General features: G+C 44.4%; 1 protein-coding gene across 5 annotated transcripts in view; it reads left to right on the top strand.

Moving 5' to 3' along the window:
• Nucleotides 1–204: 204 nt before the first annotated feature.
• Nucleotides 205–23,517, top strand: part of ZFYVE16 (zinc finger FYVE-type containing 16) — a 36,585-nt gene continuing 13,272 nt past the window's right edge. The window contains exons 1-11 of one of the 5 annotated variants that reach the window (XM_040985973.1): nt 205–236; nt 1,362–1,402; nt 7,472–7,580; nt 8,512–10,742; nt 11,396–11,492; nt 13,986–14,147; nt 16,106–16,248; nt 18,887–19,265; nt 20,104–20,226; nt 21,477–21,632; nt 22,574–22,798. In XM_040985973.1, the coding sequence (XP_040841907.1) occupies nt 7,511–7,580; nt 8,512–10,742; nt 11,396–11,492; nt 13,986–14,147; nt 16,106–16,248; nt 18,887–19,265; nt 20,104–20,226; nt 21,477–21,632; nt 22,574–22,798 (3,586 nt within the window). In that variant the 5' untranslated portion in view covers nt 205–236; nt 1,362–1,402; nt 7,472–7,510. Of the gene's footprint in view, nt 237–1,221; nt 1,403–3,502; nt 3,588–7,321; nt 7,581–8,511; nt 10,743–11,395; nt 11,493–13,985; nt 14,148–16,105; nt 16,249–18,886; nt 19,266–20,103; nt 20,227–21,476; nt 21,633–22,573; nt 22,799–23,517 lie in introns of those variants that run through there. The other 4 variants (XM_040985977.1, XM_040985976.1, XM_040985974.1 and 1 more) reach the window with 4 other exon arrangements.

The following is a 23,517-nucleotide window of genomic DNA, read 5'->3' on the forward strand; positions in this document are numbered from 1 at the left end:
TTAATTATGTTTTAAGCTTCTTCACAAAAAATACCAAGAGACCAACAAATAGGATGTTTAGTTTCGTTTCCCTGGTTTGAATTTCAGTTCTCTTTCCGGCCTCAGTTTACAAGCCCAGGAGGAGTGCAGTCAGGCCAGCAGTGGGTGCTTCTGCCAGAGGACTTGAGCTCAGCCTGCAGTCAGGCCAGCAGTGGGTGCTTATGCCAGAGGACTTGAGCTCAGCCCGCAGCGTTCCGGTGAGTCTTCTTGTGCCGTTTCTAAATGTGAAGTGACCACATCTGTGAACTAATCTGAAATGGCTGTATCTTCAAAAAAAGTATTTATTTTTATTGGAAAGGCAGATTTACAGTGAGAAGGAGAGGCAAAAAGATCCATCTGCTGATTCACTCCCTAAATGGCTGCAACAGCCAGAGTTGAGCCGAGCCAAAACCAGGAGCTTCTTCCGGGTCTGCCATGTGGGTACAGGATCCAAAGGCTTTGGGCCATCCTCCACTGCTGGATGGGAAGTGGAGCAGCCAGGACATGAACCTGTGCCCTTATGGGTTCCCAGGACTTGTAGGTAGAGGATTAGTCAATCAAGCCATCACGCCAGACCCTGATATGCCTGTAAGTTTCAAGTTGTTGTAGAGCAATTTAGCTGAGATAATAGATAAACAAAAGTAACTAACAGTTTGAACAAGTTTTCTCCTTGAATTTGTTTTTGTAATTTGATAGACCAGTAGAAAAGTAAAAATGCAACATTAAAATTATATCTAAGTGTAAAATAATGGCATTATTACAGTTTTGCAAAGGGCTAGGCTCTTTTAGAAATATATGCTGAAATATTTATGGATGAAAGGATGCAGGTTATGGAATTTGCTTCAAACTAATATGGATGGGTAAAAATAAAGATTAAACAATGTTGTCCGTATTAAAGCTGAGTCTTGGCACTGGATACATGACTAACTTGCTTTATAAAGTGCCTTCATAAACGCAGAAAAGTCTTCAGACGAGAAGATATGCGAGATATGCTTTAAAAAGTCCAACTGTGAAAAAAGAAAAAACAGTCCAGCTGTGGGGTAGAGTGCATGCAGTGCAGATAAAATCAGTGGCCATAAGTGATATTGGACGCCGCAAGGTGAACCCATAGTTTATTCAATGTTCTAGTCTGTTCTGGCTGCCACAGAAAGATACTGTAAAGTGGGAAGCTTTTAAAACAAGACAAGGTTATTTCTCACAGTTGTGGAGCCTGGGGAATCCCACATCAAGGTGTTGGGTGCAGGCTGCGGTGGAGGGGCCAGCTATCTCATGCCACAACATTATCACCTGGGGTAGTGTTTGGTGTATGACGCTGATGCTTGGACTTTGCTCTCTGTTCACAGGCGCTGGACGTTTTCAACTATCACTCTGAGAAACAGTGCAGGTAAGCTTGCTTTCACAAGGAAGTGCACAAAAATGGCAAAAGATGCTCACCAGAAGCATAGAAGGACTCACTCACACAGGACAACCATGCTGGGTGACTCAGGGAGGCACAGTCTCTGCATCCCCAGAGGACCACCCCCAAGGCCCAAGGGGATAACTGACTTCCTGCTTACCTGCCAGGACAGACCCCTCCCCTACCTGCCTCTTCTCAGATGACAACAAAGTCTTTCCTGCTCTGGGGCGTTCTGTTCCTTGTGATCCCCCAGAAAGCTGAGGGACCATATGGCATCAGGAGTAAGGACTCCAACTAGAAATGACACAGGTCACTTCTGCTCACAGCCAGTTGTCTTAAGCCGATCACGCAGTCCTGTTCAACCACAGGGAGGCAGGAAGTGCACCACTGTCATGTGCTCAGGAGAAAGGGGAACTGAGAGCATCTGACAAAGAGTCGAGTCCTTGTGTCATGACCTGGAAGCAAACTCATATAGCAAGCCCAGAAATGTCCACCCTTTGTTCTGGCTCTGGGACATCAACCAGCACACCTGGGATGTGGCATGTGCCTGAATCCTGGTCATCCATGAAACAGGTTGGGATGGAGCTCTTGGGTGCTGGCTTTGGCCTGGTCTAGCCCTGGCTACTGCAGCCATTTGGGGTGTTAGCCAGTAAGTAGAAGGCCCATCTCTCTCTTTCTCTCCCACTTCTCCACATTCCACACTTCCCACTCCAGTGTGAGTATGTGTATTCATCTACCCTTGGGCCGCCTCCTGTGACTCACAGAAACATTGTATTTAGATATGGTACACTGATTGGGTGCTGAATGGTTCACTTAAATACACATTCAGCAGTAGTTTTTTAAGCATTCTCTATTATTAAGATGTTTTGCCCTCATTACTAGAAAAAAGAAAACATTGGAAATTATGGAACACTAGAAAGATGATAGACTTTGCCATCAGAGCTGAGCTGATTCAAAGCCAGGAGCCAGAAGCTTCTTCCAGGTCTCTCATGCAGGTGCAGGGTCCCAAGGCTTTGGGCCATCCTCAACTGCTTTTCCAGGGTATAAGCAGGGAGCTGGATGGGAATAGGGCTGCTGGGACACAAACCAGCACCCATATGAGATCCCAGCATGGGCAAGGTGAGGACTTGAACCACTAGGCTACCACAATGGGCCCTAGAATGCTGCCAATTTGTAAATCATTAACATCGACATATCTTTTCATATGTGTAAATCTTTCTGTTCTGGAATCGGCTCATGTGAACACCTTGAAGGGTCTTAAACTAACTTGACAAATAACTTGCCAAGATCCTAACTGGGTTGGGGATGGGGATGTTGTGGTGTAGTGGATGAAGCTGCACTTGGCCACTCCACTTCCCACGCAGCTCTCTGCTAATGCGGCCATGGCTCCCTGTGACCCACACTCTGGAGACCAGGATGGGATTAGTGCTGCGGCTGTTGGCTTCGAATTGGCGTTTGCGACCGTTTGAGGAGTGAACCATAGGATGGAAGATCTCTCTTCCTGCCATTCTGCCTTAAATTAGAAACGAAAGGAACGAAAACTATTTCCTCACTCACGTCCGAGGCTGCTGTCATCTCTATGTCCATTAGGGTGTGGGTGTGCGCTCCGCTGTCACTGATGGGGTTGATTGACACTTGGGACTGACTAACCTGGACCCATGGCACTAGTCATATCTTTGCCTTCATGTGACTAACGAGTTAGGACAGTAGCAAAATCTGCCTGAACTACAGTGATTAAACGGTGTGGACAATGAATTGAGCATCCATAGTTAAGCACCCAGTTAAGATCCTGCCCTCCCGCTGCCCTAGGAGGTCACTTCCCTCCGGGGTGCATCTGTCCCCGCGGGGGGCTTCCCCCAGGGACGGCGCCCCCTTTCACTCCGTCTGTCAACAGTTCCCTGCCTGTCCAACGCTCCCTGGACAGCGGAAACACCATCCTGTCCCCATCCCAGCCCTCTCCGGCCTTGGTCAGCCGCTTCCGGTTCGGACCGAGGGCAGCGCGCAGGCGCCGGCGGGGGGCGTGGGCGCCGCGGGGCCCGCTCTGCGCCTGCGCGGGCCGCTGCGCCCGGGTCGGCCGGGGGCGAACCCTGCGCGGGCGACTGGCACTCCGGGGGCTGCCGAGGCCGGGGTCGCCCTGGCTGCTCCGCTCGGCGTCCGCGGGGGCTGTGGGGAGGTAAGCGCTCCCCCGTCTCCAGGAGGCGGTGGCCGGGGCATCGCCTCAGCCCTGAGGGGCCCGCCCCTTCCTCTGAGGGAGTGGACCCGGCCCGGCCGTCCCGTGAGACCCCCGTGCCTGCGGGGAGCCCCGCGCCCGGGCTGAGGGACGCGGCGGAGGCCGTTTGCCGGGACCCCCGCGACCTGGGGCGGCACCCCCGGGGCTGACCTTCCCGGGGGACCCCGGGATGGCCTGCCGGCCCCTGGGCCGGGAAGCCAGTCGCACCTTATTCTGCCTTGCCAAGTTAAGCTGTTGTCGGAATTCGCTTCCTGCCATTATTAGCCTGAGTGTGTGTCTGGAGTTGCTCCAAGTTCCGTGGGTGAATTTCCATGTCCACTGACTTAATTCCCTTTAACCTCCTCGCTGTGCATTCTCATAATTGAGATTTTTTTTTAAATGACTGGATTGGTTATTTTCTTCCTTAAAATTGCATTCCAGACATTTCCCTCAGGTTGTAAACGAGCCTCGGAAGCATCACTTTGGGTTTGGATTGTACAGGTAATACGTGAAGAAAACATGGTTGGAAAGAGTGAAGTGACAGATGAAACCAAGTCCTCCTCAGCTGTGGCCGCCGACCTGGCGTTGGTGACAGGATGGCACAGTCCGCTGCCGCAGTCGTGCGTGGAGTGCTAACGCAGCAGCACTGTTGGTGCATTCGGGAATTAGAACTCAGAACGCTCTTAATGTGTTCGCTTAAAAACAACCAACTCCACCCCAAGGCAGTGCTGAACGTTTGACGAGATGGATGAGTTTCCCTGCTCGGACACGCCGCCGTGTGCGTGCACATTGCGCAGTCCCCACAGGAGAGTTGATTTTGATTATTTCCCTAACATTTTAAAAAGAGGATTGGTAGGCCAAATATTAGAAATCGTTTACAGCCTGTTGATAGATGCCAACAAATAGTGTATGTTTTAGTACTTTGTTAGTGCGTGGAATATTTTAGTACCGTCTTACTAGTTCTCTGTGGATATTATTTGCCCAATTATAGTACAGTTTTACCTTTTATTAAGATATAGTATATGGTTTTTCAAAAACAAAATTATTTTTTTCCTGTCTACAAAGTATGGTGTATGAGAAAATAACATATTACAGAGACGTATAATGTAGCTGTGAAATGCTTACAAAATCCCAGCCCCAGATTTATAGAATTATTGATCAATGTCCCTGCATGTTTACTGTGCCTTTGCTAGTGCGTTTTTGTTTTTTATTTATTATTTTTACTAAGCTCATCTCTAATGGCTTATAGTCTGCAGGAAGTTTGCAGTTTTTCATTGGTTATTATTCTACGGAAGTCACCTAACTGGGCAGTTTTATCCGGAGTGGTTTTGGTCACGTGAACTATGTTCTGTAGTTACCTGATGTCAGGTTTTTGTCCTTCTCCAGCAGCTTGCGTCTCCGGATCCCCAATCCTGTCTAACTCCGGCATCCCTCCTGCGCCCCGTCCTCAGGGGGAGCAGTCTTGTTTTTTTCTCGGGGTTCTTCACACGGCAGTCCGGGAGTGAACTGGGCTTTCGCTTTGTGCCTTTGCTCTTGATGTGGCCTGCCGAGCCGTTGGAACCCGCTTCTGTTTCCATGATGGGAACCTGCCACTTTTAGCCTAGACTTCCATGGGCAGGAAGTTCTCATTTTTGAGCCACTTCTGTGTCTTTTTCTGTTTCATCTTCTGCATTGGGTTGTCCTAACCATTGGTGGTGTTGGTTTTTTTCAGATCAGTTTTTTCTTTCTTTCCTTGGTATAGTAAATACTGTGAGGATTCATTGAAAGGAAGCGGGCCTGTCATTTGGATGCCCCTGTGTCACGTTAGAGTGGCTGGCTACATTTGTCTGCCGGCTCCGGTTCTTGTTGTTAGCTTCCTGCCAGTGCAGCCTTAGGAGACAGTGGTGATAGTTCCAGTAGTTGGGTTTCTGCCTCTTCATGAGTAAAGTAGATTCAGGTCCTGGTTCTGCCTGCCTGTGGGGAGCACGTGTGGAGCGAGTGGGAGACAGGGACTTGTCCATCTCTCCACTAACAGCAACAAGTAAAAATAAAAGTATTGGGGGCCCAGCACAGTAGCCTAGTGGCTAAAGTCCTCATCTTGCATGTGCCAGGATCCCACATGGGTGCCGGTTCATATCCTAGCTGCTCCACTTTCCACCCAGCTCCCTGCTTGTGGCCTGGAAAAGCAGTCGAGGACGGCCCAAAGCCTTGGGACCCTGTACCCGTGTGGGAGACCCAGTAGAAGTTCCAGGCTTCTGGCTTCAGATTGGCTCAGCTCTAGCTGTTGCATCCACTTGGGAAGTGAACCAGTGGATAGAGATCCTCTCTCCTCCTCTGTAAAATTTGACTTTCCAATAAAAATAACTAAATCTTTAAATTTTTTTTTAATTTGGTGGAAAGGCAGATTTACAGAGAGAAGCAGAGTAAATGGGAAGTGGGAAGTGGAACGACCAGGGGCATGAACCACATGAACCAGTGCCCAAATGGGATGCCATCATTTGCAGGTAGAGGATTAGCCAATTGAGCTATTGCACCAGAACTACAAAAAAAAAAAAAAAAAAAATTGTGAAACAAATTTGTTTGGAAATCTGAGAGTATATGTATGGCCAAGTGAGTAATAGTATTCAAAACAGGTTATCCCACGGACACAAAACCTTTAGAACAGAGTAAGTCATTTGTTTCTAAGCTTATTAATCTGAAAGGGTTAGGGTTAGGGTGATGGTTAGGGTTGTTAAGTGATGGAAAGAAGAATGAGACTGGTCTTCCATCCACTCTCCACCCCCAGCACGGCTTTGTTGTCCTAACGTGTGTTTTGTAAGTAAAGAAGGGGTGCATGTTTGGCTCCTTTGTTTTCAGAGTATTGGGTCGGTGGCCTAGCAGCTCTCCAGCGAGTCCTGGTCTTGTGGATTTGTCTGTTCATTGGTAAGCAGTTTTCGACAGTTCAGCTCTAGCTACCACCCGTCGTCCTGCTGAAAGCAGTGAGAGCCCTTCAGGTTGGTTTCTTGGTGCTCATGCTGTTTCCCCTTGCTCACTGACTGAGTCTTGTAAATGCTGTCAGCTTTTCTGTGTGGGGTGTCTGCTTGACTTAGGGATTCATCTGCTCTGTTCCTTCTCTCTTCCGTGCTTACTTTCTAGTTCTTTACTCGCTGCTCCGAGGTGATTTGTTTTAGTCTTTTTTAGTATAACCAGTGTCCGCTCTAGCTTCACTTTTATGAATCTCACAAATTTTATATTCACTAATTTTATTTGTAGTGTATTTTCAATGCATATTTTAGCTTTGTATTATAAATTCTTCTTTGACTTAGGGATTATTGAATGGCATTAAATGTCTGATAGTTACATACGCATGTGGCGTGTTATTAGAGTTGGTCTCCATGTTATACAAATAGGTAATTTTCCCAACTAAATTGTGGATTCTTTTTTTTTTTTTTCAAGATTTATTTTTTTTTTTTTTTATTGGAAAGGCACATATACAGAGATAGAGAGGAAGATCTTCCGTCTGATGATTCACTCCCCAAGTGAGCGCAACGGCCAATGCTATGCAGGTCCAAAGCCAGGAGCCTCTTCTGGGTCTCCCACGCGGGTGCAGGGTCCCAAAGCTTTGGGCCGTCCTCGACTGCTTTCCCAGGCCACAAGCAGGGAGCTGGATGGGAAGCAGGGCTGCCGGGATTAGAACCGGAGCCCATATGGGATCCCGGGCGTGCAAGGCGAGGACTTTAACCACTGCACCATCGCACCGGGCCCAATTGTGGATTCTTTAAAGTAGTTCTCTTAATGGTTATTCCTGTATCCTTATGCCTCCCGGGCATGGAATAGTTAGCATACTGTTTGTATGTTAGAAATTAAATAGCATTCTTTGTATTTTCTAGGCATATAAGAATTAAATTTGTAATAAATCTACAGTTAAAATGGACAGTTATTTTAAAGCAGCTGTCAGTGACCTGGACAAACTCCTTGATGATTTTGAACAGAACCCAGGTTTGTTGATTTACATTACTATCTTTAATGAAAGTTTAAAATGCCTGTAACACAGTTATCTCAGGTCTGCTTTTAATAAACGTTTATTTCAGTTTTGGTGAGATAGTTATCTTTTGCAGAAAGGTCATGTTTCAGCATATATAGCTTATTAGCATGTTCTTTTTTTGTTTTTTGTTTAATTTACTTACTTTTATCAAAAAGGCGGGTTTACAGAGAAAAGGATCTCCCATCCGCTGGTTCACTCCCTAAATGGCCACAACAGCTGAGGCTGAGCTGAACCAAGGCCAGGAGCCAGGAGCTTCCTCTAGGTCTTCCATGCGGGTACAAGGTCCCAAGGCTTTGGGCCGTCCTCGACTGCTTTCCCAGGACACAGCAGGGAGCTGGATGGGAAGTGGGGCTGCCAGGACATGAACCATTGCCCATATGGGATCCTCTTGTTTGTAAGGGGAGGATCAGCCAACCGAGTCCCTGTGCTGAGCCCAGCTTACTCTAGTATATTCTTCCACTGGGTAGAACAGAAGGAAAGAGACAAGTGTTTCTTTCCAGACATAAATGTATCTATTTTAAAAAGACCTTTAAAATGAACATTTTGGTAAGCTAAAGCTATTTGAATGTGTGCATAACCTGGAATTTTATTATAATGAATCATTACTTTCTCAGAAGGAATACTACAAAACTGGAGGACAGAAGAAAGAGGTTGGATTGTTTCGCTCCTCATTAGTCTGGTTTTAATAATACAGTTGAATTTCATGGGCTTTTTTATCACATTCAAAAGTAAAAGAAAATAAAGTGAAATAAAAATAGCTTTGGATTTTATTACCATTTTTGCCAAAGGATAGCATAGCTATAGTCTAAGGCTTATAATCATATGTTTATAATTTGGGGGGAGATTTGGGTCTACTGAACAACACTGTCTCTTATTTTTAATTAGATGAACAAGATTATCTCCAAGATGCACAGAAAGCATATGCTTCTAACTACTGTCCGGTGTCATCGGAGCTGGCGTCCTCACAGCTAACATCGCTGCTCCCTGACGGCCAACAGTGCCATCATCACTGTGGCCCAGCGGAAACATGCTATGAAACAAATGAGATTTCCTTGAATGAAAAAACACCTGAAGGACTGACTTCTCTACATAACGGAAAGAACGTCGCAGGCCTCGATCTCCTCTCCTCTGTGGACGCCGGCACTTCCGCCGCCGCCACGCCCTCGTACATGGGACGGTGCAGTGAGCCGGTCTGTGATCTGATCAGCCACACGGGCGACTTAGTTCATGCCACCAGCAGTGAAGAGGATATTAAAAAGTTACTGCCAGACGATTTGAAGTCCAATACAGAGTCTCTGATTGGATTGGACTTCTCAGTGTCAGATAGTCCCGCTGTTTCTTCGACAGATTGGGCGAGTGGGAGTGTCGCAGAACAGAATGAGAACAACTCTGAATGGCAAACGGAAGGAATCAGTGGAACCAAGGATTCAGGTTTAGAAGCAGACTTAACACTTTCAGATTCTAGTAAGCCTAACAGAACAGAAGATTTAGAGGATGAAAAGACGCCTGGTCGTTTAGCACCAGCTGTGGAGTTGAACACATCCTCGGCGGCGACTCAGCCGAGTGCCAGATTGTCTGATGCCAAAGACAGCCTCCAGGACAAGAGTCAGCCACGTGAAGCCTTGAAGGAAGGTCGCCGTTTGGTACAAGAAGAGCTGGAGGTGGCTGTGGTTCCTAGCGCAGAGCGCGTAATAGAAGGAGGTGGCGCAAGTGCTGTGCCTGGGGATGGTTTACTCTTAAATGATTCACGTTCAGAAGGTGAAAATTTCAGATTACCTGAGTTTTCCTTTCAGGAAGGTAGAACTCCTACATTTATAAAACAAATTGGCGAAAAAGATCCTGAAGACAATAACGATGTGGTCCACGAGTGCTCCCCGGCTTTACATGTTTCCAGAGAGGACGCTCCTTCCTCTGTGTCCTGTCTTCCCTTGCCTGGCTCTCTGTGTGGGTCATTCATGGAGAGCAAAGCCTGTGGTGATTTGTCACCTCCCAGCGCCCATGAGGACCCTGTGCAGGATGCAGGGGCTGTGCGTGACGGGCAGAAGTCAGCTCTGGCTGGGGGACGCTGCAGAGAGAGAGAGCTGCTCCAGGAGCAGAGGCGCAGCCATGTGCTCCTTCAGCCACAAGCTGAGAGGACGAGCAACGGGAAAGTTGATCACGACCAGGTGGTCAGCAGGGCTGAGTCTCTGAGGGACCCTGAGCACACCAGTGCTCCCGCAGCCGCAGGGCCCCAGGTGGAGCTCTGTGGTGCTGACGCCCCCGAGCCTCCCGACCCTTGTGAAGGGCTCACATTCTCATGCAGTGATATAGGTGAGCAGGACTTGGATTACTTTAATATTGATGAGGGAATGAAAAGTAGCTCATTAATCAGTGATGCTGAGCTTGATGCCTTCTTGACAGAACAGTATCTTCAGACCACTAGCTTGAAGTGTTTTGAAGAAAATTTTAATGACTCAAACTCTCCAAGCAACCTGACAGATGTGAAGGGTTTAGGTGAAGGTAACATGGAAAATATGTATTTTAATGCTGAAGCAGGAGCTGCTGGGCAAAGTGGAGGTGTCAGTATGGTTTGTGAAGCAGCTGACAAGCACAGTATAACAGAAGCCAGTGGGTTTCCTTCAGTGGAAAAAAGCACAAGTCCACTTGATCAAGGGTTGTCTACCGGTCAGTCTGAAGCAGTGAATGAACTACCAGTCCCTGACACCAACAGTCAGCCTGCTTATGTGGGTGGGGCCAGACCAAAGCAGTTGTTTAACCCTCCATCCAGGACAAGGAGTTCAAAGGAACAGAGCCAGCTGGATGATCCAAATATGCCAGAAGATGAAGCCAGCAGAGTGAATACCAACACTGCAGCCACTTGTGCTGCAGATTGTACTGCAGAGCCTCAGGCTAACTTCAACTCCAATTACATCGATATAGAAAGTAATTTTGAAGGTGGACGCAGTCTTAAAGCTGCGAATGAAGATGCTGAAGCTGAAGGCACATGCACAGGAGGCTTGGCGTTGGGCCGGAAACAACCTGCATGGGTCCCTGATGCACAAGCTCCAAACTGCATGAATTGCCAAGTCAAGTTCACTTTCACAAAACGACGACACCACTGCCGAGCATGTGGGAAAGTAAGTTGTAAACGTCTTGAGTCTTATTATTTTCTTCTTTTGATTTCTTTATTTTTACTTGAAAGGCGGATTTACAGAGACAGGAAAAGACAGAGATCTTCCATTCATGGCTCACTCCCCAAATGACTGCTATAACTAGAGCAAAGCCAACCTGAAGCCAGGAGCTTCTTCCAGATGTCACATGCGGATGCAGGGGCCCAAGGCTTTGGACTGTCCTCCACTGCCCTCCCAGGCCACAAGCGTGGAGCTGGGTGGGAAGTGAAGCGCAGAGACTCGAACTGGTGCCTGTATGAAGTGTTTTATTCTTTGGAGCTATTTTAAATTAAATCTAGTTTCAGAAAAAGCTCCCTAACAGATGTCTACAGTTGGGATTCATTTAAAATTAGTGTCATGGACACCTATGGCATTATCATTTTGCAGATTGCTTGATATGAATGACTTTTCCTTATCAGAGACGGGGTTTTAACTTACAAGTAAATTCATTTAAGTTAAAAAAAATTATCTCAGTTCTCTACATGTGGTTATGGTGATTAGAAAAGTGATTTATATAATACGGAAAACAGATTTGGATTAATTAAGTTTTAAATTTCCTCTTTCCTTGCCCTAGTGTTTTGCTTGAAATCACAACAGCTTATTGTTTGATTTTTTTGTAGGTATTTTGTGGTGTCTGTTGTAATAGGAAGTATAAGCTGCAATATCTAGAAAAAGAAGCGAGAGTGTGTGTGACCTGCTACGAGGCTATTAGTAAAGGTGAGTATCAACGTGACCTAGTTTCTTCCAGCACTTGAATACATCTGAAAAAGAGCTGGATTGTGACAAAGACAAACTTTGTTTTCTTAGGGCAGGGACCTAGTGTTGACTTGTCTGACCTAGGTGGAACTCCCCAAGGCTTGGTTTCTGGTCTTTTCCTTCCACTCTCATGATTAATATTGCCAGTTTGGAAAGGAAGCATTCTATGTATGGAGTGTACCAGGTTCCTAAATGCTTCATTCCATCTGCCTGCTTTTCCTTTTATCATCATCATCCCCATTTTCATCATCTAAATCCAAATGTTTATAGACTACCTCCTACTTTGACAGCTTCTAATATTATATCAATTATTAATGGCATAGAACAGGCTAATAGTTCCCACCTTGTAGAATATCATCTAAAACGGGAATAAAAAAGACATGGTAGTGTAATGCATGTCATTTTGTACTTTATAGGATCCACACTGCTTGCACACTTTTTGTCTCCTTCAATGTTAGGGTTGCATGTGTGCACCTGCCGTTGTTCCTCTGGCTCTCTAGCTCTCTACCAGGATCGTCACTGCTGATGGTAGAGAGCTAGTGTGTGTGCGTGTGGATGGGGTGTGGGTGTTTTATGTTGTGTCTTTCCCCTGAATACATGTTTATCCTTTTGAGTCCTTCTTGACATTTTCCATGACTTGTTGACAGTTTAATTGCCAGCAAACATGACTTGGGCCTTTTTTGTCCAGACCTGTGCTCTAGCTCAGGAATTGTTTCCCATTAGCCAGGAGAATAAATTCCTGCTAATAATTTGGTTTTCTCTTTTGAATCAAGATAATTTTTCAGCAGTTCTTCAGAAAACTCTGATATGAGTCTGTTAGCCAGAGGTCAGCTGCTCCCTACTGTTGACTTCCACTCTGGAAGATAATAGAATACAAATGTGTTTCTATTTTCATGTTATCATCAATGTATATACAGATGCTAAGTGAAATGCTTGTGGTTGTTTTACTTTTTCATATACTGTCTTAGCCTAGCAGGCAACTGTTGGTGCTGTTGGTCTAGGAAGTCTGTTAGAATTCAGTTTTAGAAAAAAACTCCCACAAAGATATCTCCCCTGCAGCGTGGATGTCTGTCAGAGCCCACGAGAGGCGAGCGCAGGGCCGGGGGACTCAGGAGGCTGCTCAGACCACACTGCACCAAGGATCATCCTGTGGGATGGGTTGTTTTGTGGCTGTTTTAGTCATTTTGGTGTTTTATTTGTAGTGTTATTAATTTATACACCACAAAAAAGCAAGTTGCTTTAACATCTGTTTTAAGGTTGAAACTGATAGAATGTGATTATTTAAAATACTGTTATTAACTAAGAGAAGAAAGACGGTTCAGGAAGTGTGAGACACCATGAGTGAAGGAATGGAAGAAAATTTCCTTGAACAGGAATTGTGGATGATGTAGTACTTCAGTTGTATAAAGTGTAAAGCAAGCATAATAATGTTGTTAGTGGATTTGGGTCAGAAGTTGCCTTGAAGCTCGGAGTATAAGATAGTTAGATTTCACTTAGTGGAATCTGTTTCTAATTCTGTCATTGAGTGGCATTCCAGAATTATTAGGGCATACTGGCTTGGGGAAGTGTAGAGGGGAGAGCTCCCAGCGGTGTTGGGTTTGCTTGAATGGAAAGTCAGTGTGCAGTTTTCAGGCACTGTTCTGCCTTCTGGAGCTCCAGCTGAGAACTCAACATGTTCTCCTCTCACAGAGTCTGCCAGTGTGGGAGAAATGGATGCTAAACTAAGAGAATATCAGATGGTGACAATACCGTAATTGAAATTCAAAGTGCAAGAGGAATAGATAGTAAGAGATGAGGGGCAGGAGGCAATATTTTTACAAGGGATTGGAATAGGGCTTTATGGTAATGTCACATATGAACAGAGATTTGAAGGAAGCAAGAACATAAAGCTGAACAGGCTGGGAAGAATGTTCTAGGGAGAGGAGATACTAGAGACAGAGATTGGGGTAAGGGAATGCCTGCTTGTTGAGGATAGGATGGGGCATGGCTGGTCTACAGAAGCTATGGGGGTAGGGCTGTGAATTATATAGGATCTCACGAGCCGCCATGATACATTAAATTACGGCTTTAGTTAGGGAGCTGTAAGGGGTTTTAAATAGCAATAATGAGATCCTGATTGGTCTTAAAGAAGCATTGAAGTATGTTGGAAACAGACTTCAGAAGAATAAAGACAGAAACAGAAGACAGTCATATTAAAACAGAATCATTTTCTGCAGTAGATATTAATAGTATGACAAATTCATTGAGATAATTCATTGAGCAACTCATCAAAGTGGAGGGCTTGCAATTAAATAAGGAACCGATGTTGACTGAATGGTGTCTGCCATTCTGCTTCTTTATCTTGATTAGTCATTTATGATTTCTTGCAACTTGAAAAGTAGAAAATTGACTATAATTTACTTTGAAGCACAAAAGCAACTGAGATTTTAATACTATTGTTTTTCCCTTTTATAGCTCAGGCTTTTGAAAGGATGATGAGTCCAACTGGCCCTAATCTTAAGTCTAACCATTCTGATGAACGTGCCACTGCCCAGCCTCCTCAGGAGACCCAGCCAACCAGTGCACCTTCACCTTCAGCTCTGCCAGTCTCAGCGCTTAAACAGCCAGGTATAGAAGGTAACCAGAAGGAAAGGCTATATTAGCCTAAAGATACATCATTCGGCTAAAGAGAAATTATTAACGTAGAAAGGATCTAGTGTGGTCACGGTACAGTCAGAAGGGAACTCGGACTGGGTTTGGGGAGGGATGTAATGTGGGATTGGTTGCACCTGTGTGTTAGGACATGTGAATGTGTGTTAGGATTATGTGTGTGTTAGTGCCAACGGGACATGCTTGAGTGCTGCAGAGCCTCGGAGCTGTGAGAGGCACCTCCACTAGGCTGGGGCGCTGAAGTGTGGAGACGACAGTGCCTGGAGCCCAGGGCCCAGGTGCCAGTGCATTGCTGCTTCTCAGACCTGGCAGTCCTGGTTTGCAGCCCCACGTGGCCTGAGCTGTGTCTGCTGCGGACATGCTAAGTAGCAGGGCTGGGAACCCAGGAGGGTTGGTGCCAAGGAAGCTGAAGGAGTGTTTACCCTAAATGCCAAAGCACTGGGAGGCGTGGAACACACAGCTGTGCCTCCTGCTGCCCCAAAGCTAGAGCTAGAGCAGGACTCAGGGCTCGGCTCTTCCCCAACACAAGGGAACCTCACTTCCCGGCAGAGCACAGTGTGCACATGCGCGCTTGGGTTTGAAAGACAATGGGTACACGTAACTAAAAACAAAGCCCACTACTGCAGTTGTGTGTTTTACCCAACTAATGCGATGTTCTTGAAATCTTTTTTAAATCTTTATGTTTCAAAATTTATAATCTTTAATAATTTTTTAAAACAATTTATTTGATGACAGAATTATTCTCTCTGCTGGTTCACTCCCCAAATGCTCAGAGTAGCTGGCACTGAGCCAGACTGCAAGCAGCGGCTGGAGACTCAATGTGGGTCTGCTGGGTGGGTGGCAAGAGCACAACCACTTGGGTCTCGCCTGTCTGAGCCAATGCGTGCTGCCTGAGGTATGCGCTAGTGGGAAGCTGCGATGAGGAGAGGGCAGTGCAGCTTGCTGTCCCAAGAGGCATGGGTTCCAGCACATCCAGGAGCCACCCCAGGGGTAGGTTTCTAAACATAATCGGTTAGTCTGTGACATACTAGAAAGTGACTAAATATTAGCTAAAGGCAGATTTGACAACTGTTCTGGACTTCAGTGTATCATGCAGCAGCTGTTTTCCATTATTGCTCTAACTGAAATGAGATTCAGCCTCAATGGTTGTGTATTATTTGTGATAGCTCAAAAGGTGACTAAATTCATGTTTAAAAGTTTAACTTATTGTTAAACTGACAAGTTAATTATAAAAATACTACAAATGTAAGAAAGATACCTCACTTAATATCTCCATGCATGTTGCAAAAACATGCTTGGGCAAAATTGTGGTTTTTTAATGTTATCTCTATTGTGTTTTAAAGAAGTAAATAATGATTTTTTTTTATATTGTAAGTCATCTGGTAGTAATTTTCATGTCCTTTTTGCAATGGATATTTTATAAAAAAAACTTGATGCTTAGTTACTTTATATCTAGGAAGAAAGGTTAATAAATATCAGTAAAGTCAAAGCAGCGAATGTTGTCCCTCGGTTGCTGCCTAGAGGCTAGGATGATCCCTGTCTGGACTGTTTCTCTCTGTGCCTGTGCCTCTTGGCTTAGCCGGTCTGCTCCGACCTACTGCCCTGCACCTGTGCCTTAGCCCCTGTTATCCATGCCCACTCCACACTCACAAGCTGGGCTCCAGTCCAGGATTACGCCTTCCCGCAGTGTCTGTAGAGGCCGCTTGTTTCTGGAGAACACAATTGCCGGAGCTAACTCGGATCTCATAAGCTCTCACTGTATGGATTCTATAGGGAGACTCTGCTCAGGGTAGATGAGTCACAAAAAGTCTTGAAAATGCAGAGCTTGCCAGTGGAAAGCAAAAAGCTTCTAAAAACATTTCCTGACCCGTTTGATACTGAATAATTGCAGTGCTGCTGAACTTTGCTTTTTCCACTGATGGCAGGACCGTGCTCCAAAGAACAGAAGAGAGTGTGGTTTGCAGATGGCATATTGCCTAACGGTGAAGTTGCAGACACAACGAAGTTAACATCTGGAAGTAAGAGATGTTCTGATGACTTCAGTCGTCCCTCACTTGACATGCCCACGGTAAGAATCTAAAAATATCTTGCTAATTATAAGATGTTGTCTCATTCCTGGCGTGGTTGCTAGAATGAATAAGGGTATGTTTTTGTGCTTCACTAATATTTTTTACAAATGAAAGAACTATAGCAACTATGCATGGACACTTCTTTTTGAAAGATTTATTTGAAAGCCAGTTTTATATATATATACAGAGAGAGATCAGTTGATTGGTTTGTTGATTGATCTACTTACTGGTTTACTGCCCCTATGGCTGCAAAGGCTGGTGCTGGCCAGGCACAAGTCTAGAGCCTGCAGCTCCATCTGGCTCTTGTGTGGGTAGCAGAGATCCAAGCCCTTGAAATAGTGTTCTGGTTCATGTGGGATTCCAGGCTCACAGGTGACTGCCCCGTCTGGCATCCCAGCACAGGCTCCTGAACACATCTTTGTAATACCATTTTTCCAACTGCTCAGAGGATTATTAGCAATACTGTATTTTGAAATAAAGGCTATTTTTAAAGATACAGTGCTATCACACACTTAACATACTTCAGAATAGTGTAAACATTACTCTTACATGTACTGGGGAGCCAAACAGCTGGCACGACTCACTTGATAGAAATATTAGCTTTGTTGCTGCGGTCTGAGCCAAACCCATGATGCCTTTGAGATATGCCTGGGCTGCAGTAGTGATGTAATGTTTAAAGAAAAGTGTCCTTTTTAAAAAATTTCCATTGCCAGCACTCAAAAACCCAGGCACTCTGGACAGGAGATGCAGGAGGCACAAACTGTCTCAGCTGCTGTGCCAAACACCCTTGCTCATGAATGTCTGTTAGATTTTACCTTTTAAATGTAAGTTGAAACCAGTGGTTTCTGGGTCCTTTATACTCCAAAAACCTGTTGAGAACACTAAAGAAGTGAGGTTATGCTACAAGGTAATATTAACAATTACTTGCATTAAGATTAAAATTCAAAAGATTGCATATTTATTAATTGCAAAATCAATAATAGATAAATGACAGTAATGGAAGTATAGTTCATGAACTCCTACTGAATCAGAGTTTTAAATGAAAGTTCTAAATGACTGTATCACTTGAGTTCCCTAACATTTCTCATCTAGTACTGATTCTAGTCAGTCTGAAGAGAAAGGGCTGAGGGCCAGACATGGCTGCGTGGTTAAAGCAGCCACATCCCCATAACAGGGCACCATGTTCAGTGCACAGCTCCTCTGCTGAAGTAAGAAAATTCCCAGTTCCTGTTTTACCTGCTTGTTGGCATTTGGGGACTGAACCAGAGGAAGGAGTTCATTCATTCCCTTGGAGAGTGAATCAGACAGAAGATCTTTCTGTCTCTCCTTTCTGTGTATCTGACTTTGCAATAAAAATAAATAAATCTTAAAAATATATATATAAGGGCCCGGCGCAGTGGCGCAAGTGGTTAAGTCCTCGCCTTGCACGCCCGGGATCCCATATGGGCGCCGGTTCTAATCCCGGCAGCCCCGCTTCCCTTCCAGCTCCCTGCCTGTGGCCTGGGAAAGCAGTCGAGGACGGCCCAAAAGCTTTGGGACCCTGCACCCGCGTGGGAGACCCGGAAGAGGCTCCTGGCTTCGGATCGGCATAGCATCGACCGTTGCGGCTCACTTGGGGAGTGAATCATCAGACGGAAGATCTTCCTCTCTGTATCTCCTTTCTGTATATCCGCCTTTCCAATAAAAAATAATAAAAATAAATCTTTAAAATATATATATATATATATATATATATATATAAGCAAATCTTTAAAAGAGGAAGGACTTGGATTGAGCTGTAAGCTTGCTTATGTAATACAGTACAGGACCCTTGTTTTGCCAGACTTCAAGACTTTAATATCCACCTATGCAAGCATTAAAGCCAAAATCTTGTTCTTAATGCCTTATGCTCCTGAATTTAAAGAAGTGAGATGTAACTGTTCCTTGGGAAATGTGATTTCAGAAGAAGTTCTGAGCCTGTTTTAATTTTTACTTGTTATTAACTTTTCCTTCCGTCCTCCCTCCTTCTCTCCTTCTCTCTCTTTTTTCCTTCTTTCTTCTTTTTTTTAAAGGATCTATTTATTTTAAAAGCTAGAGAGAGAGAGAGAGAGACATTTCCCTTCTGCTTTTTCACTGCCAGATGGCTGAAATGGCCAGAGCTGGGCCTGCTGGAGGTTAGGAGCCAGGAGGTCGATGTGGGTCTTCCCCCTGGGCGAAGATTGCACATACTTGGGTCATCCTCCACTGCTTTCCCAGGTCACCAGCAGGGAGCTGTGCCAGAAGTAGAGCAGCAACTATCCACTATGCCACAATGCTGGGCCCCTTAGTTGTTGTTTAAATTATGTAAGAGGGGAGAGACAAGGAGTGGTAGGGACTGGTACTCTCATCCAGTTGGGTTCTCAGTCCCAGGAACCCAGCCACTCGGGCCATCACTACACCTTTCTGGGATCTGCATTGACAGGAAGCTGGGGTCACGCACTGAGACTTGAGCATTGAGCCAGGTGCTCTCATGTGGATTTGGGAGTCTTAGCTGACAACTGCTTGGCTGAATGCCTTCCTCAGCTTTTTCTTCCTCAGAAGATATGTTTGGCTGTGGAAGGATTCACAGCTCAGCAGAGAGCATGAACTTACATGTCGACCTTGTTCTGGGTTTTGCAGACGGCAGACACAGCGAATCACGTCCATCCTTCTACACTGGAGAAACCAATCAATGAACCAGGAGAAGTTACAAGAAATGAAATAATCCAGAGTCCCATTTCTCAAGTTGCACCTGTGGGAAAGCTGCCTGTCCTCACAGGCGCTGAGGGGCTGCCTGCTGCAGGTTCCTTTGTACTAGATGATGATGTTTTTACAGAGAGTGAAGACCTGCCTGGTGCCCCTGGTGTCCCCGTGAGCAAGAGCTGGCCGACTGCTGGGATTTTGGACTATCAGTTACTCTGTGGGATTGAGAAACACGTTTGCAGTAAGATTAGCCTTCTGCCTGATGAGGGGGACGGTTTGCCCCCACTGCTCACTGCTGCCGGAGAAGAGGGATCAGGTAGGATCGCAGTTATTTCAATTTAAAAATAATTTTTGAGACCATAGTAATGACTTTTATTTATGACATATGAAGTGTGGTGTTGTTTTTTTTTTCCCTCTAAAGAGTATGCTTCCTAAAGAAAGGATGTTAGACTGACAGAGCTGGGGATTTTAGTTCCTGTGTGCTACCTATTTCCTGTATGACACAGAAGATGTTATTTAATCTCTTTGGACCTTGGTTTCATTGTGAAAGAGCACAGTCCAGTTGCTCTCCAGGGTCCTCTGTAAGCTGCAGCTTCTGTAGGCACTGCCTAGCTCAGAGTGCTTCTCTGGGAAGGGTCATTGCCTTGTGCGACGTTAAGCGGTGGTTCTATGTGCGATGACATGAGGAATGAGCTGAAGATGAGTGAGATCCCTTCCTGAGGTTGCTGTGGTGGAGAAACACCAAGCTCCGTGCTTGGTTTCCATATCTACTTTCCTGTTGGTTACTAAGGTCATTTTGTTTTTATATTGCCTGTCACTACAGGATTGTGACTTGGGTCTAGACTAATTTTACAGAAGGTTTCAGTGGAGTAACGAGTACATTGGCATCCTCATTACAAAAGTGTTAACACTTTGGGAGCACTAAAATTTATACTAATATGCTATGTAATGAATGCATGAAATATATACTGTATAATGAAGTTTATATGTACTTTGAAAAGGAAGAGCAAAATAGGGAGAAAAGTAAAAATGAATGTATCACTGTTGTTCCTGTTGTGCAGGGTATTGATTGCTTTTGACTGGGCAGTTGCTGGATTTATAGATGTATTCAACAAGATCTTTTTCCTAATTAATATCTAACTTTCATTATTTAGCCCCTGTAGTTGAAGAGCACCCATCGCACGAGCAGGTCATTTTGCTTCTTGAAGGTGAAGGGTGTCATCCTGTCACATTTGTCCTAAATGCTAATCTCCTTGTGAATGTGAAATTAGTTTTTTGTAAGTAATGATTCCTCTATCTAATCTGTAAGCAGAATTTATGAAGTGATTATATCTTTTTATTTTAAGGATTCATTTATATTCATTGCAAAGACAGATTTACAGACAGAAAAGATAGAAAGATTTTCCATCTGCTGGTTCAAACCCAAGTGGCCACAGTGGCTGGAGCTGAGCCAATCTGAAGCCAGGATCCTGGAGCTTCTTCCATCAATGCTGGTGCAGGGTCTCGTGGCTTTGGGTTGTATCCTGCTTATTTCCCAGGCCACGGGCGGGGATCTGGAAGGAAAGTAGAGCAGCCAGGATATGAACCAGCACCAGATGGGGTCCCAGTTGGTTGCAAGGCAAGGATTTAGCCACTGAGCCATAATGCTGAGCCCAGAATTATATCTTGAGTAGCATTGTACAGTGGTTTTTCAGCCAGATATGGTTTTATGTAAATTCAGTATATTATGTATATTCAGTAGGACTTGAAATATGTATTTATAGATATTTATTAGCAATATTTGGTCAATCTGAAGCTAAGGTCATATAGACTCACCACTGTGGTACAGTTGACATCTCCCACAGCTTTTAACTAACTTGAACATTTGGTAATTGTTCCAGGCAGGAATCCTGGTTCAGTGGCAGTAAAAACAGTTTTACCAGTGAATGTTTAACTTGGTTAAGACGTTGTGTCCCTTGTCGGGGTGCTGGGATCCCTGGCTCTGGCTTCCTGCTGATGCTTGTGGTAGGGAGGCAAAAATGTCACTCAAGGAAAGGGCTTCTGCCACCTGGGAGGAGACCTGGACTGCACCCCAGCTCCGAGGGGCAGCCCTGGCCGGGGCAAGTTGGGGGCTGCCTAGTGTCTTTTAAAGACAATTCTAAAGTAAGTGATATACTAACGACATAATTGAAAGTGAGGATAAATGACCCTTGATAATAAGTAATCCCAGCTACTCAATCATATACCATATTTGCAGTGCCTTTGAAACTAATTTAATCTTTACTGCATTTGAATACTTGAAAGTACTTTTAAAAGTTTGAAGAAACATGGAATTAAAAGATTTCCACAAATTATTATATTACCTTTATATGAGTGTCTATTTTAAGTTATTCATTAATTGATTTTACAGATTAATTACTTTTCCTTTTAAATATGAATCTGATACCATTCGATTTAAATAATGAATTAGAGAAGTTGTGTTTCCTCAAAAAATATTTTTGTTTAACAGGAGTTGACATTTAAATTGTATGCTTTTATCATTTTTAAGATTCCTCAGACAGATATTGGTACTTCTCCACCAGTGGATTGCACGGCTTGGGACAGGCAGAAGTCATGATTTTGTTGTCACGTTTGCCAAATGAAGATACTATCCCTGTGGACATTTTCAGACTGTTTGTCACCATATACAAGAGTGCTCAGAAAGGTACAGTGCTTTGTTTTGAACTCTTTAGACTTAGGGCTGGAGAAATTAAAACTGTTTCTCCTTTGCGCTGAGCTAACTGTCCTGAAGATTTATTTTATGAGGAGATTGTTGATTTTTTTTAATTTAATTTTGTTTTATGACACTGTTTCATAGGCTCTGGGATTCCCCCAAGCCCTCTCCCCATGATGGATTCCTCCACATTGTTACAGTAGTACAGTTCAAATCCAGTCATGATTCCTACATTGCAAGCATGTACCATGCATTGAGTCCAGCATCATATTGTCCAGATAAATGCAACAGTTTCTTGGGGAGACCATCTCTGGTCTGAGAGTAGAGCTGACAGAATATCATCCCATCCAATGAAAAGCCATAACATAACATCAACAACAATTTACAACATTATGGAGTTAATTGACAATGGTATTGAGTGACCAATATGTTAGAAAATGCAAGTTCTTAACCCATCCCGTGACTATTTCATTGATACTTCAGTTTTAGTTTATACACGTCCAGCTGCTATACACCTTATACTGAACTTGGTGATTTTAGGATAGTCCCAACCTTAAATCCGACATCCAATGTAATAAGTGAGAATATTTAAGATTGTTATTATAAAATGAAAATATGTTTGCCTTAGTGTCTGTGTTCTTTGCTGATTCTGCAAGACTGATGGGCATGATTTTTGACTGAGTTAGGCAACAAGGGGAAGCTGAGGGCATTTGTTGGTGCTAACATTTCCAGATTTTTAGTTACAGCTGCCAGTGTCCAGGAGTAATGGAACCTTGTGCACAGAAGTGAATTCTTGAAGAGTAGATGAAAGGACTTTGCATTGCTTCTATAAGAAAGCTTATTTGAACTCAGATATTTGAAACCAGAATCTTACTTCAAAACAGTCACAGTAAACAACTTAAAAATTTTTATATTAATGATTTTATTCCCAGGAAAATACATAGAAGACTTGGACAATGTGACATTTACTGAGAGCTTTCTCAATAACAAGGATCACGGCGGGTTCCTGTTTGTTGCACCCACTTTTCAGAACCTCGACGGGCTCCCACTGCCGAGGAGGCCTTTTCTCTGTGGGGTTCTCATCCAGAAGCTGGAGATCCCCTGGGCCAAGGTTTTCCCTATGCGCTTAATGTTGCGATTGGGTGCCGAATATAAAGGTAAGTTTTAGAACAAGTTACATATTTTCAGATATAAAATATGCTTAGATAGTTATTAAAATAAACTAATGTACCAATGAAACTACTTTTGTTGAGGTATTATGCTGGGGTATTTTTAGTGTATGTTGGGGGTGGGTAGAGAGAAAGAGAACCCCTCCATTTGTTTGTTCCCCAAATACCTGCAGTGCTGGACCCAGCCGAAGCTGGGAGCCAGAAATTCAATCTGGGTCCCTGAAGGGGGTGACCATTACTTGCTGCCTTCAAGACTGCCCATTAGTAGGGAACTTGACTTAGAAGCAGAGCTGGGACTCGAACCCAGGCCCTCTGATAAGGGGGTATGGGCATCCCAAGTAGTGTTTCAACCCCTGTGCCTATTGCCCCCCTGAATGTGTCTGTTAACTCCTTTTTATCCCCACAAGCGTTCTGAAGTACAGTCCTATTTTGTCTCTGATACTAATATTTGAATGCTATGATTATGGAAGATGGTAACTATAAAATCTTAAATCACTATGAAACATATAATCTGTAAATATGGCCAGCATTTGGTTGGTTAAGGGGCAATAAAGGAAAATCATTGGGTACACGTCAGAGCTAGCTAGCCTCTGGAATGTTCTGAATCCTCATGTTGTGCTAGATATTAACTTGGGGGCATGTGTGAGAGAGTGTTAGAGACAGAGCACAAGTAGAAAAGCTAGTGGTGAAAGCTAAAGTTCTTTTTA

This window comes from Ochotona curzoniae, unplaced genomic scaffold (assembly GCF_017591425.1).
Source record: "Ochotona curzoniae isolate NIBS_2020 unplaced genomic scaffold, NIBS_Ocur_1.0 contig_4501, whole genome shotgun sequence".
In the NCBI taxonomy this organism is placed as follows: Eukaryota; Metazoa; Chordata; class Mammalia; order Lagomorpha; family Ochotonidae; genus Ochotona; species Ochotona curzoniae.